Here is a 15,585-nt window from a genome sequence, read left to right as displayed (position 1 = left end):
GTGAATGAACTGACCTAGGACCTGTCTGTGAATGAAATGACCTAGGACCTGTCTGTGAATGAAATGACCTAGGACCTGTCTGTGAATAAAATGACCTAGGACCTGTCTGTGAATGAAATGACCTAGGACCTGTCTGTGAATGAAATGACCTAGGACCTGTCTGTGAATGAAATGACCTAGGACCTGTCTGTGAATGAAATGACCTAGGACCTGTCTGTGAATGAAATGACCTAGGACCTGTCTGTGAATGAGATGATCTAGTACCTGTCTGTGAATGAACTGACCTAGGACCTGTCTGTGAATGAAATGACCTAGGACCTGTCTGTGAATGAAATGACCTAGGACCTATCTGTTAATGAACTTAATTAGTATTATTCGTATCTGTAAATGTGACAGTGTGTGCTGTATGTTGTGGCTAATGCAGGCAGTACAGCTGATACTAGACCAGTGTTCAGGGGCAGTGGTGAACGAGGTGGAGGGTCTGTCAGTGGAAGTGCTTGAGACAGACCAGTCTGGCTGCAAAGCTTCTGGAGAAACCCCTGGGAACCAGAGGTACGAACATACAAGAGCTGACCACTGTAGACCACTGTTGACTACTTAAGACCACTATAGAGTATTACAGAGCACTGAAGGCCACTATAGACCACAACGACCAACTAAGACTACAGTAGGCTACTGCAAACTCCTGTGGACTATTGCAGACCACTGTCAACTACTGCAGACCACTGAAAAATTATGTAGACTGATGGAGACCACTGAAGGACTAATGTGTAATACTCCAGACTACTGCACAACAATGTAGATTATTGCAGACCAGCGTGCACAACTGAAGACTATGTTTTACCACTTTAGACTACTGCAAACATCAGGAGACCACTGCAGACTACTGTGACTGCTGTAGATTACTGGATACTTCTACAGATCAATGGACACTACTGCAGAAAACATCAGACCACTGTAGACTATTGCAGATCACTAGAGAGCAATATAGACAACTGAAGACCACTGTAGACTATTGCAGACAACTGTGAACTACTGAAGAACACTGACAACCAATGTGTAATGCTGCAGACTACTGCATAACCATGTGGTCTACTACAGACCACTACAGACCAATTGCAGGCACTATAGACTAATGAAGGCCACTGTAGGCGACTCAAGTGGACTATTGCCGACAGCTAGGGGCATTTTAGACTACTGCAGACAACAGACGTCCATTGTACACTATCACAGAATACAGGAGACATTTAGAGACTACTGCAGACAACAGACGTCCATTGTACACTATCACAGAATACAGGAGACTTTTAGAGACTACTGTAGACAATAGGAGTACACTACTAACTTACCAGCCATATTTTATGCACAAGCTAAAACTGACTGTCTGTCTCCCCTTCTTCCCAACTGCCAGGTTCTTGAATGTGAACCAACCTCTGCAGCTCGGTGGAGTGAAGGACACGTCCACGTACCGACACTACAAGGCCTTCACTGGCTGCCTCAGGAACCTGGTGGTCGATAGTCAGGTACCCTAACATCTTACCTAACAGCTGGTGTGAAAGCGAAGTGAGAAGAAACCAGAATCATCCGGTTTTCAGGCTCAGCCTTCTTCTCTGCTTTTCTCCTGAAAACCGGATGATTCCAGATCTTGCTAAGGCTGAAAGCCAGGCAACCTCTCTACCCAAATGTCGCTCTTTCTGTCTCCCTTGCTTTCTCTTACTTTTTCTGTCTTTCCCTGTATTTCTACACTTCCTCCTCTGCTTTCCCGTTTGTGTAGTTCTATCGTCCTCTCCTTCGCTGTCACAGTGTAGACATGCTACCCATCAGAGAGTGACAGAGCTGTCTATCCCATCAAACTGATAGTGACAGGTTTATGAACAGAGCTCAGAGGAGACTGGATGCTTTATTAATATACCTGGGAAAGAGAGATTCTTTCTGCTAGTGTGTTTTCTCCAAATAGGGAAACTCTGTGGGGTTGTCAATATTCATTTGTTTAGGGCTTTTCCTGGAGAAAAAACTTCAGTCTGTATTTTGAAAGTATGTGCCTTTGTGTATGGATGTCTTCAGTTGGAAAGTGTTTTGTGTGTTTTAGTCAGTCTCTTTGTATGTCTTCTGTTGGCACTGGCTGAGTGCAGTGGAAGAGACTTGGACAGATGGTCGTCTGAGCACTGATCATCAACTGAGGCCAAAAAAACTATTTCAAAGTCCAAATAAGAAATAAATGAAAAGAACATCCCTGCCATAAACTATTCTTGAAAGCAGATTAGCTTGTGTGGTTTTGTATCACTGTCTCAGCCATGCTGGAAAATATATATGGGAGGGAACATAGGAATGGAGTGGGGGCCATTTTGGTTTAGATGGTTGACAGTTGACCATATACAGTCTGCTTGGAGATTAATTATTAAGGGAGGGAAGTAGAGCGGGACACACATGATAACCCCTCTGGATCTGACAGTTCACTATATACAGCCACAGCAGTGTTTGGTCTCAGGACGTGGACCAAGTAAACCTCTAAGTAACATGGAATCTGTTTGAGACTTGGGAAGTCTAAAAGAAATGATGTTAAGTGACTCTTCATATTTCTTTAAGCAGCTGTATGACCCATGTCCTCCATCTCTCTCTAGGTGTATGACCCATGTCCTCCATCTCTCTAGGTGTATGACCCATGTCCTCCATCTCTCTCTAGGTGTATGACCCATGTCCTCCATCTCTCTAGGTGTATGACCCATGTCCTCCATCTCTCTAGGTGTATGACCCATGTCCTCCATCTCTCTAGGTGTATGACCCATGTCCTCCATCTCTCTCCAGGTGTATGACCCATGTCCTCCATCTCTCTCCAGGTGTATGACCCATGTCCTCCATCTCTCTAGGTGTATGACCCATGTCCTCCATCTCTCTCTAGGTGTATGACCCATGTCCTCCATCTCTCTCCAGGTGTATGACCCATGTCCTCCATCTCTCTAGGTGTATGACCCATGTCCTCCATCTCTCTAGGTGTATGACCCATGTCCACCATCTCTGTCTAGGTGTATGACTCATGTCCTCCATCTCTCTCCAGGTGTATGACCCATGTCCTCCATCTCTCTAGGTGTATGACCCATGTCCTCCATCTCTCTAGGTGTATGACCCATGTCCTCCATCTCTGTCTAGGTGTATGACTCATGTCCTCCATCTCTCTCCAGGTGTATGATCTGGGCAGTCCGGGGGAGAGCGTGGATAGTGCTCCGGGCTGTGGCCTGACAGACGGGGTGTGTGTGACGGCAGGGGGACCCTCCTGCGGGGTTCATGGGACATGTCTGGGCGAGTGGGGCTCCTTCAGCTGTGACTGTCACCCCGGGTTCAGTGGTCACAGGTGTGACAGAGGTAGGTGACTTTTTGGAGGGGTTATTCTTTCGAAAAATACAATGTCTTCCAAAATGACCAGGACAGTGAAGCATTTTTCTTCTTTTTGCTGTAAATTTATAATTTGGGATTTTAAATTAAAGGGGCCATATATTGTACTGACCTACTAGCATGAATGCAAGCAAACATGACTAGTAGAAATCTGCAGGTAAGGTTTTAATTTAATGTTTCAAATACTAATACTATTCCATTGGAATTCAGTCTTGTAAACATTATAAGCAGGATTCTATGCAAGGGCCCTTTAAAACAACCACTATGAGGTTAATAGTCTTTATATGAGAATACCTGTGTGTATAATTGTTGTTATCACCTTTGATGGACAGTGGTGATCCATTGGTTCACATGTAATGCAGCAGCTTTGGGTTTGAATCCAGACCACTTTCCACACTTTCTCTGCCAAATAAACAATAAGCTGTAAATGCCTGAAAATGAATGTTATAGATTTTACACAATTACACATTTTGGGTAAAAGTCAAGTCAAATTGAAGTATTACAATTACTTTTAGCATTTGTTCTTTATCCTTGGCATCCGCTATCTGCCTTGAGAGTCTGCGTCTCATTGACCCCACCAGACACTGGACGTCTTCTCTGGTGAGGCTCTGTCAGGCCTGTACTCCAGGCCAGGCAGCCTTGTTTTCAGATTTTTTAAATAATCTTCAGTAAATGAATGACATGTTTAGTTCCGTATTGCTGTTGTAGTATATTTGGGGTCATTGTCCTGCTGTATGATGACGCTCTCTCCAGTGAGTTTGGAGGCATTCGCTTGTTTTTTACCACTCAGGGTGTTTGTGTAGACTTCAGTATTCATTCTGCTGCTGGTGTCAGTAATAACATTATCAATGAAGACAAGTGAGCCTGTTCCAGCGTGGTGGTATTGGATTTTTAACAGATTTTTACAGCTCTACAATTTCTTTATACCTTTGTCTTGCTATCACTCCGGCATGTTCATCTTGTTCTCATCTGTCTGCGGTCATGTATAGGTACAGTGTCTTCGGAAAGTATTCGGACCCATTTCGCTTTCATTACATTTTGTTGTGTAATTGACTTAATTTTGTTAATGATTCAGTTTGTTTTTGAGGCTAACTAATGTTTGGCACATTGCAGTGTAGCCTCCCTGTAGTTCTGTTTATGAAGGCTTTTGTGTATGGTATTGTCAGACATGTCACACCAACCTCCTGAAAAGTGTTTCTGATCGGTCCATTTGTTTCTGCATTATGTTGATTTTCGATCATCCACTTTGATCATCCACTGCAGAGTCCTTCCTTTGCCTAACAGGCTGTTTCCTGACATCACAGTGCTCTGGGGCAGAAAGTATCAAGTAATGCGCTACTAACCTGACTAACACAAAACACTGGTCAAGCCAACTGGAGACAAATCTGGAAAGAAATGTGTCACTTTGCCAATAATTATGAAGGGCACTGTATTTTACTCTATTTTACTGCGTGTGTTAACCATAACCCTCTGGGCCCTGTAGCTCTGGCAGAATGGTCCTTTGAGAGGGACAGTGTGCTGCGCTACCAGTTGAGGGGGGGAGGGAGTCCCCGTCGTACACACACCCAGCTCCTGCTTCGCACACGCTCCTCCTCAGGCACCCTGCTCTCCATGACGTCCCGCGACGCCAACGAATACATTGTCCTCGAGGTCAGCACCCCGCTCTGACGTCAGTTATGCAATACAACGTTATGAGGTGAAAGAGTTCCAAATGGCAGCGGTTGCTGACTTCCTCTCCCTGCTGTCAGATTGCGGAAGGCTACCTGTCAGTGCGGGCCAACCTTGGCGACAGTGCTCACTCCCTCCGCCTGGCCAGCCAGCGGGTTGATGGGGGCCAGTGGGTCCTTGCCAGCCTGCATCGTCATGACAACCTCTTCACGCTGCGCCTGGAACAAGGCGGTGGCTCGCGGGAGGTCAGGGCCTGGCTGGGGAATCGGCGGGAGATTGTGGTACACCCCTCTAGTGTCCTGCTGGGGAATGGACCCACACTGGCACAACATGCTGACTTCCAGGGTGAGTCCAGGTTTCCTCGTGGCTTCTCTCCTCTGTCCACTTGGTCTCCTCATTAGTCTCAGTATATTCCCCAGTTTTTCCACTATTTTACCCTCTCTTCTCTTAACTTCAATGAATTCTTCCCACCTGTCCACTTCAGTCTTTCTCTGAGTGCGTCCACCCTCTAGCTCTCAACAATCACAGGTCTTCTAAGGAGTGTCAGATGTTCTCACTGTCTCACTCTCCACCTGGTTTACTTTTTCTTTCTCAGTCTTACTTTACCCAGACAACCATGGTAAAACATTTAAAGTAGGCAATTATGTAGCTAGTAATGGCAATTCCATAATGTAATGAGGAAAACAATTAAATAGGTCTTTTCATCATCAGTATCCCCCCTCCTCCTTATAGGCTGCTTAAGGGATGTGAGGCTGAATGGCCATTCCCTTCCTCTGGATGGTCAGAGTTCAGAGTTCATCACAGTTTTGGAGCGGAGGGGAGTGACGCCAGGCTGTCACTCAGACGCCTGCAGCTCCAAGCCATGCCACACCCCCCTCTACTGTGTGGACCTGTGGAGGAAACACCAGTGCAGGTATGTAAAATTGACCATACCTATGCAGGTCTCCGACCCACACAACCACATTCACCTATGCAGGTCTCCGACCCACACAACCACATTCACCTATGCAGGTCTCCGACCCACACAACCACATTCACCTATGCAGGTCTCCGACCCACACAACCACATTCACCTATGCAGGTCTCCGACCCACACAACCACATTCACCTATGCAGGTCTCCGACCAACACAACCACATTCACCTATGTAAGTCTCAGACCAACAAGACCACATTCACCTATGCAGGTCTCAGACCAACAAGACCACATTCACCTATGCAGGTCTCAGACCCACAAGACCACATTCACCCATGTAAGTTTCCGACCCACACAACCACATTCACCCATGTAAGTCTCCGACCCACACAACCACATTCACCTATGTAAGTCTCAGACCCACAAGACCACATTCACCCATGTAAGTCTCCGACCCACACGACCACATTCACCTATGCAGGTCTCAGACCCACACGACCTTATTCACCCATGTAAGTCTCCGACCCACACGACCACACATGTATAACCACACATCCTTACATAGACGTAGTTTAAAAACAGCCGTACCTGTGGTCTCCTCCCAGGTGTCCAGGTGGCCAGGTGTCGGTGACAGACGAGTCATCCGGCCACCAGCGATGCGTGCCCTCCCCCTGTGGGCCGTCGGCCTGCCGCAACGGGGGAGCCTGTCACGCCCTGACCCCTGACAGCTGGCAGTGCCGCTGCCCCGAGGGGTTCAGAGGTCAGCGGTGTGAGGTGGGCCAGATGAAAGCCCACCGCATGGCCGCCCTCAGCCCCAGCTCCATCCTGGCCATCAGCATGTGTCTGCTCGTCTTCTTTGGTAAAGATGGCCCACTAAAACCCCCTGTTACCCCTCACCTTAGTGAGCAGTTAGTGTGGAACATATGTGCCATAGACATCATCATTATCAGCATTGTTCAACACCACATAGACAAATGCAGAGGAATGTATATTCAGTTGTTTATCAGATGTATTGTTACACAGATGAATAGTAAGATGTATATTTATACAAAAGGTTAGATATACAGTACCAGTCAAGCACCTACTTTCTTTACTTTTGCTATTTTCCACGTTGTAGAATGATAAAGACATCTAAACTATTATATAATACAAATGGAATCATGTAGTAACCAAAAAGATGTTAAACATTTTAAACTAAGTTTATATTTCAGATTCTCAAAAGTAGCCACCCTTGACAGCTTTGCACACTCCTGGCATTCTCTCAACCAGCTTCATGTGGAATGCTTTTCCAAAAGTCTTGAAGGAGTTCCCAAGTATGCCAGCCCCTTGTTGACTGCTTTTCCTTCACTCTGCTTTCTAACTCATCTGAAACCATCTAATTCGGGTTGATGTTGGGTGATTGGGGAGGCCCGGTCAACATTCCATCACTCTCCTTCTTGGTCACATAGCCCTTTCACAGCCTGCAGGTGTGTTTTGGGTCATTGTCCTGTTAAAAACTAATGATTGTCCCACTAAGATATTCACCCACTCTGCATCTCATGGGTGGAACTAAAAATCTCAAATTTGAATTAATCAGACCAAAGGGCAGATTGCCACCAATCTAATTTTCTCGTGTTTCTTGGCCCAAGCAAATCTCTTCTTATTATTGGTCCTTCAGTAGTGGTTTCTTCGCAGCAATTCAACCATGACTGCCTGATTAACACAGTCTCCTCTGAACAGTTGATGTTGAACTCTGTGCAACATTTATTTGGCCTGCAATCTAAGGTGCAGTTAGTTGCCGATGAGAGAGAGCTTCATCATAGTGTTTGATGGTTTTTGTGACTGCACTTGAAGAAACTTTCAGCGTTCTTTCCGGTCTGACGTTCATGTCTTAAAGTGATGATTGACTGTTGTTTCTCTTAGCAGTTTTTCTTGCCATAATATGGACTACTACAGTACAGGCATGAAGATGGGCTTCTGTATACCATCCCTGCCTTGTCACAACACTACTGATTGGCTCAAATGCATTAAGAAGAAAGAAATTCCACAAGTTAACTTTTAACAAGGCACAACTGTTCATTGAAATGCATTCCAGGTGACTAGCTTGTGAAGCTGTCTGAGAGAATGCAAATAGTATGCACAATTGCCATCAAGGCTACTTAGAAGAAACTACAATATGAATGTATTTTGATCTGTTTAACAGTTTTTTAGGTTTCTACATGAATCCATGTGTTATTTCATAATTTGTATGTCTTCACTGTTATTCTACAATGTGAAAATAAGGAAAGTTATACCCTTGAATGAGTAGGTGTGTCCAAACATTTGACTGTTACTGTATGTATATGATTCCTTTTTCCAATTTTGTCATGCTATTGCTTTATAGTTTCATATTAGTATTTTTTATTTTCAAATTATATATTAAGTAACTGAAAAATCATAAGTTGATATGTCTCCCCACGTAATTCTGAGTCTGTTGGAATAGCTCTCTGCCAATTCTGCACACCTGGATTTGTCAGTGATTCATGATTTTTCTTTCAAAAAGCTCTGTTAAGTTCCTTGGGGAACATCATTAGACATTAATCTTCAAGTCAATCTTCAAGTCCAGACATTTTTGTTTGCTTTTAGGTCGGGGCTCAGACTAGGCTACACAAGGATATCTAGGCTGGATACGTACCAGTTATGATATTTCAGTTTATAATTGTATTTTACAATAATACAAATCCTAATTAAAATGCATGAAACTGAGGCACTGAACCAACAACATGTTAAAGGTGGTGTAAATAGGCACTGTATTTAACTAGATATATAGTTAGATGATTAGTTTGATATATAGTTAGATGTTGAGTTAGAAATATAGTTAGTTGTTGAGTTAGATATATAGTTAGATATATAGTTACATGTTGAGTTTGATATACAGTTAGATGTTGAGTTAGATACATAGTTAGATGTTGGGTTAGATATATAGTTAGATGTTGGGTTAGATATATAGTTAGATGTTGAGTTAGATATATAGTTAGATGTTGAGTTAGATATATAGTTAGATGTTGGGTTAGATACATAGTTAGATGTTGAGTTAGATATATAGTTAGATGTTGAGTTAGATATATAGTTAGATGTTGGGTTAGATATATAGTTAGATGTTGGGTTAGATATATAGTTAGATGTTGAGTTAGATATATAGTTAGATGTTGAGTTAGATATATAGTTAGATGTTGGGTTAGATACATAGTTAGATGTTGAGTTAGATATATAGTTAGATGTTGAGTTAGATATATAGTTAGATGTTGAGTTAGATATATAGTTAGATGTTGGGTTAGATACATAGTTAGATGTTGAGTTAGATATATAGTTAGATGTTGAGTTAGATATATAGTTAGATGATTAGTTAGATATATAGTTAGATGATTAGTTAGATATATAGTTAGATGTTGAGTTAGATATATAGTTAGCCAGAAGGAAGACCAGGGATACGCACTAAAGACTAAAGGGAGCTTTCGATGACAGTGACACATGATGGGTAATGAGGTGCAGGAGCTTCAGACGGGTATGGCTGTATGATGTCAAACTGGCAGTGCCCCCGAGGGTCCCTCTGCCAACGATGACGGCCTTGATGCCCGACACAGAGAGATCATAGCCCATGCCAGGGAGAGGACAGGGGGATGAAAAGAAAAGACAAACATAAAAATCTGAGTCCTACAACTAGACATGTCAAGCCAGATGGGGAGAAGAGTGAAGGGCTGTGCTGAATGTTTAAAAACCAGTGACAGATAATGTGATGGTTGAACTTGGAGGGTGAGTGAGGAGGGGAAATGGGGAGAGTGTAAGGGGAGAGGGGAACCATGGCTCTCAAAATATTCACTTCTGAGATTGACTGTAAAACCTTTTTGTTTCTAAGCCACACCAGTGTGTCTTTGGCTGTACATTTGGGGTCATTGTCCTGCTGGAAGATGGTATTATCCCAAGTCCCAGGTCTCTAGCAGACTTCCGCAGGTTTTCTCCCAGGATTTCTTTGAACTTTCCTGCATCCATTTTACCCTCTATCTTCATAAGCTTTCCAAGCTCTGATGCAGAGTAGCATGCCAAAAAGCTTAGAATTGTCTTCCACTTGTTGTTAGTTTTCCATACATGTGAGTTGTTTTCTTTTTTCAACTCTCCCATGAAGGCTACTTTTGTGAAGTATTGTTGCAGTATGCACACTGTCTCCCAGCTCAGCCACAGAAGACTGTAATTGCTTTAGAGTTGCCTTAGGCCTGTTGGTGCCTCCATGACTAGTACCCTTTTCGCCCGGATGTTCAGTTTTCTGAGGGCGGCCCGTTCTAGACATAATCTCATTTGTGAATCATATTTTTATATGGACTTCACTGTACTCTGGGGGGTTCAGTGCATTCAGTGCCTTGCAAATGTTTTTGTATCCAACCTCTAATTGGTGCTTTTGAAGAACCTTTAATGGATGCGTTAAGAGTTCCTTCATCTTCATGATGTGGTTTTATTAGCAATTTTACCAACCAGCTATGGAACCTTCCACAAACAGTTGTGATTAACCTGAAATCTAGTGGACCCCATTCAACCTTTTACGTGACTTCAATTGGTTGCACCACAGCTCATTAAGGTTTCATAGCAAAGGGGGTAAATTCTTATGCTACCAACTTTTTTTCAGTCTTCATTTTGTAATACATTTTACAACAATTTGCTCATTTCATTTTTGGCTTTGACATTACGGATGTGTTGATCAGTGGAAAAATCTGATTCATTTCGTTTTTATTTCATTTTGTAACACAATAGCATGTCCAGTAGTGGGGAAAATTCAGAGAGACACTGTGGAGGTGTAGGAACAGCCAGAACAAGACAGAAGAGGAGAAAATTATGTGGATAAAATGTAGATCCAGCTCTTTCCCAGCCACACTCACGTTCATGTACGGTCATGTCTGTCATTCTCTTCCTGATTGCTCCCTAGAATAACTCGACCTTTGCCTCTGTCAACATCCATAGCAGTGCTAGTAGCTGTGACAGTGTGGAACCAGAAGGGAAGCCGGAGTAAGTTTCAGAACCGGGGCGTTTACCACATCCCTGCAGAACACCAAAGCTGGGAGGACATCAGAGAGAACATCCTCAATTACAATGAGGAGGGAGGAGGAGAGCAGGATCAGGTACACACACACACACACACACACACACAGGTCAGACTTTGCTGGTTCGTCACCCATTAACATTTCTAATTTCACCACTAGATGGCATCATTTGCCCTATTTAGTTTTTTACATGTTTAATATGAGTTCCTTCCGTCCGTCCAGAATGCCTATGACATCACGGAGCTAAAGAGGCCCCTGTGCTCCAGCCTGTCCCAATCCTCCTCCTGCACCACTGCCCCACTCATCAAGTCCTCCCAGGGCTCCCAGGAGGAGGTACACCCCGCCAGCTCAGCTTGCAGCTCGGGGGCCCCATACCTCCACATCCCACACCACCACCATCACCACCACCACCACAATCACCACACTAGCAGTGCTAGCTATACAAATAGTAGCAATGATGCTCACGCTAGCACGGTGGGCCACTGCGCCATGGACTTCAAGAGCTACGTGGCGCGCATCATCTGGGAGGCCGACAACGACGGTCAGGTGTTCCCCCTGGATAGCCATCACATCTGGAGCGTTGAGGGCACCGGGTCCCCGGTCGGTAGCCTGAGCTCGCTAGGCTCTGCTATCTCCCGTGACAAAGCAGAGGAGGCGGAGGGAGCCGCGTTCAGCTACGACCGGCTGTCCCACTGGGGGGCCAAGTTTGAGGCTCTTAGCGAGATGTACGAGCGTCCAGAGCTAGAGCTGACTTACAGGGACGCTGTGAATTATAACCAGAGGAGCCGTAGCCAGGACCACCTGCCACAACCGCTTTAGGGGTCTTTTTCAGCCACGACGCATCATACACAGCAACCCTGACTGACTTTGTTTCTGCTGTTGATTGTGTGTGGTGTCAGTGCTGCTTGGTTGTCAGGAGAACATCTGACAGAAAGTTGGCTCCTGCTTTTTTTCCCATGTTGACAGGTTTGCTGAAGCTTTATGTGGTGAGAGAGGGCACAAAGTGAGATGCGTTTATTTATTTGGTTTTATTTCTCTCCGTGAAGTGGTGAAACTGTATTTATTTTATCTTTTAAATGATTTGAACTAACAGGGGAATACTGTTTATCTTATGTGTTATTTGTCAAAACTATGTTACTGATACCCATTTATTTTGTATTATAAAGCTTTTGACATCCTGTTGGATCATGATGAAGTCATGCTTTTACATTTTGTCCTGTGGTGTAAGGATGCCCTCCACAAGGTCTGCTTTTCTCCTTCAGTTGAGAATATGGTAGATATATAGAGTTTGATTCAGGACAGATCTTATTTGACTAAAAGACAATTAAGGAAAACAGTCAACAGCAGATCTTTTTCCTTTACACACGTTATCAGACATTATAGAGCCTAGACTATTGTCAAATGCGTTCCCTTTTAATCAGGCTCAAATTGCACTAGTGGATGATTCTCAGTCTTGATTGTAGAATTCATTTGCCAAAAAAAATAAATACATCCTTTAAAAATGCTTAGAACTGTAAAAGCATCCTTAACATGCCTGGTGAGAAAGATTCATTTGGCATCACTGTTGTGTTATGGAATAATGTTGCAGATAGGAAGATATTTTTATACTCCACTATAGATACTGAAACCAGCCCTCGTGTGCACTGTGTTGCTCTGTCTTACAATGATGTGCTGGGTGGTGTTCCTTTCTTCTATTTCTAGCTCTGTGTTGGTACAGAGATGGTGTTGTGTGTGATGCCAATCATTTCTGACATTTCCTGTGTCTATCGTCTTGGAAACAAGAGGGCAGTAGGTCCCCACATTGTCATGACAACTGATGAATGTATCGTGCTGGAGGTGCCAGGAAATGAAATGTTCCTACTGGGAAGGGGTTGACTAAGGCGGAGTAGTTGTGATTGGGCAAAGAAAAAGGGGACAGTACAATCACCGAAACTCCATTGCCTACAATTATTTTGAAATGATCTGATTGAAATCGTTCTATTTTTGTTGCACCGTAGGCAAACAGAACCCCTCCAAAAAACAAGCTCTCCAAAATGTATTTTCTTTATAGGTCCTATATATAGCTGTATAAACACATTGTTCCCATGTCTCTAACGTTACTTTGATACACAGTGGGGAGGTGAGAACCAGGAACACCTCACTAACTAACACATTGATAGAATCTCGGTTGGCTATTATCTCCTCACAGTGTCTACATTCCAAATGTTCCCACTAGAGACTGTACTCAGCTATGCATCCAAATGACCAGGGGTGATGTTTGTACGCTGGTGTCTGTTCCAAATACCACATGCACCCTTACATCTGTTCCCTAATGATTAAAGGCCTATTTTTGCATATTTTAACTTAGACCTGAAGATTGCAGTGGATAATCATGGCTGCAGTCATTTACTGAATTTGTCTCACTTTGAATCAAGAACTCACAAATACAGGAAGTATTCACTCTTCACACTCCAACAATGACAATAGTAGCCCTTCTTAATGTGTTCTGAACTCCTTGTTCCATTTTATTATCTATATACAATGTACATACTGTATGTTTTATAGCAATGTCCCATATTCCTTTTGTATATGACTTTTAATAAAAATACATTTTCCTCAAGGCATTGCCATTGCATTTGTCAATCTATTTTTCCAATGTAGTTATCGCAACCGCGGAATGGGAGGTCAGAGAGCCTTGATGGAGGTCTTGCCGGCAGACAGTGGTATAAAACAGTGGTAGGCCTATAAATGGAGGTCACTAATGAGCCGTGATTTATGTTTAGCCCTCTATGATACAGAAAGTGCCACAACAGTAATGACAGATGAGAACTACAAAAACATGACGATTCTTAACATAGGGACACACTGCCCTCTTATGGTGAAATATGGGAGCTAAAAGGCGGACATGAGGAACCTGAACTGCTTAGTACGAACTGGCAAATGTCTTATTGGTCAATTACATTGTTTAATGTTGATTTTTCACTGGAGGTCTGTCTTGATAATGTAAATGTACAGAAGATTTACTCATATATTAAAATGAAAAAGCTAATGGGGAAAAAAGGGTTTTGAAAGGAACCCTTGCCATAGAAGTAAGATCAAGACATAATCACAGTGTGGTTGGCCTGTTGGTCAGTGTTGCTTTGAGAAGGGTGGGGGCGGTACCTAAAGAAGAACCATGTGTTACCAGGCTAACACAATGACCTGTCACTACCAAGTCTTCAGAGGAGGGGCAAAAGAGTGGCCAATGGGTGCCACTCCAGGCCTGAAGATAGGTCTGCACAGGGCCGCTTAAGATAATCAGGTACTGCTGACAGTGTCTCTCAGCAACAACTTTGACCCACAATTTAAGCCTTCAGCTGTTCATCCAAAGATGACTGGTTACATCCTGCCAGCCTCCAGTAGCCTGCTTGTTTATTTACAGTGGGGAGAACAAGTATTTGATACACTGTCGATTTTGCAGGTTTTCCCACTTACAAAGCATGTAGAAGTCTGTAATTTATATCACAGGTACTCTTCAACTGTGAGTGACGGAATCTAAAATAAAAATCCAGAAAATCACACTACGATTTTTAAGTAATAGATTACCATTTTCCGTGTCCAGAGATCGGGTTGTCTAGGCCCCTGCCTTCGACTGCTGCCCGATCCTCTTCGCACCGGCCCCTTATGGTCCCTCCTGTGGGTGGTGAGCCCACGGGAGGGTGGCCCCACGTCGCCCGTTCGGGCTGAGCCCGGCCGGGCCCCATGGGGGAAGGCCCGGCCACCAGGCGCTCGCATACGAGCCCCAACCCCGGGCCTGGCTCCAGGGTGGGGCCCCGGCTGCGCCATACCGGGCGACGTCACAGTACTCAAAATGTTATTCTTCATTAAGGGGGTTTCGTCTCTGCTCTTTGCAGATTATGTTGTCGTGTTGGCCCCTTCTAACCAGGACCTTCAGCATGCACTGGGACGGTTTGCAGCCGAGTGTGAAGCGGTGGGGATAAAATCAGTACCTCCAAATCCGAGGCCATGGTCCTCAGTTGGAAAAGGGTGACTTGCCCACTTCAGGTTGGTGGAGAGTGCCTGCCTCAAGTGGAGGAGTTTAAGTATCTAGGGGTCTTGTTCACGAGTGAGGGAAGGATGGAACGGGAGATTGACAGACGGATCGGTGCAGCTTCTGCAGTAATGCAGTCGATGTATCGGTCTGTTGTGGTGAAGAAAGAGCTGAGCCGCAAGGCGAAGCTCTCGATTTACCAGTCAATCTACGTTCCTACTCTCACCTATGGTCATGAGCTTTGGGTCATGACCGAAAGGACAAGATCCCGGATACAGGCGGCCGAAATGAGCTTTCTCGGCAGGGTGGCTGGGCGATCCCTTAGAGATAGGGTGAGAAGCTCGGTCACCCGGGAGGAGCTCAGAGTAGAGCCGCTGCTCCTCCTCATCGAGAGGGGTCAGCTGAGGTGGCTTGGGCATCTGTTTCGGATGCCTCCGGAACGCCTTCCTGGGAAGGTGTTCCGGTCCCGTCCCACCGGGAGGAGACCCCGGGGAAGACCTAGGACACGCTGGAGGGACTATGTCTCCCGGCTGGCCTGGGAACGCCTCGGTGTCC

At 44.5% G+C, this 15,585-nt stretch overlaps 1 protein-coding gene across 2 annotated transcripts in view; it reads left to right on the top strand.

Moving 5' to 3' along the window:
- si:dkey-22o22.2 (neural-cadherin) overlaps positions 1 to 13,620 on the top strand; it is a 123,294-nt gene extending 109,674 nt beyond the window's left edge. For both annotated transcript variants that reach the window (XM_029116048.2, XM_029116047.2), the window contains exons 26-34: positions 425 to 552; positions 1,412 to 1,523; positions 3,180 to 3,360; positions 4,874 to 5,040; positions 5,139 to 5,403; positions 5,791 to 5,971; positions 6,579 to 6,832; positions 10,942 to 11,099; positions 11,244 to 13,620. In XM_029116048.2, coding sequence (XP_028971881.2) covers positions 425 to 552; positions 1,412 to 1,523; positions 3,180 to 3,360; positions 4,874 to 5,040; positions 5,139 to 5,403; positions 5,791 to 5,971; positions 6,579 to 6,832; positions 10,942 to 11,099; positions 11,244 to 11,840 — 2,043 coding nt within the window. In that variant the 3' untranslated portion in view covers positions 11,841 to 13,620. The remainder of the gene's footprint in view (positions 1 to 424; positions 553 to 1,411; positions 1,524 to 3,179; positions 3,361 to 4,873; positions 5,041 to 5,138; positions 5,404 to 5,790; positions 5,972 to 6,578; positions 6,833 to 10,941; positions 11,100 to 11,243) is intronic.
- Positions 13,621 to 15,585: the final 1,965 nt, after the last annotated feature.

This window comes from Esox lucius, chromosome 20, assembly GCF_011004845.1.
Source record: "Esox lucius isolate fEsoLuc1 chromosome 20, fEsoLuc1.pri, whole genome shotgun sequence".
In the NCBI taxonomy this organism is placed as follows: domain Eukaryota; kingdom Metazoa; phylum Chordata; class Actinopteri; order Esociformes; family Esocidae; genus Esox; species Esox lucius.
The sequence above is the reverse complement of the archived record's forward strand: the minus strand, read 5'-3'. Positions and strand labels throughout refer to the sequence as shown.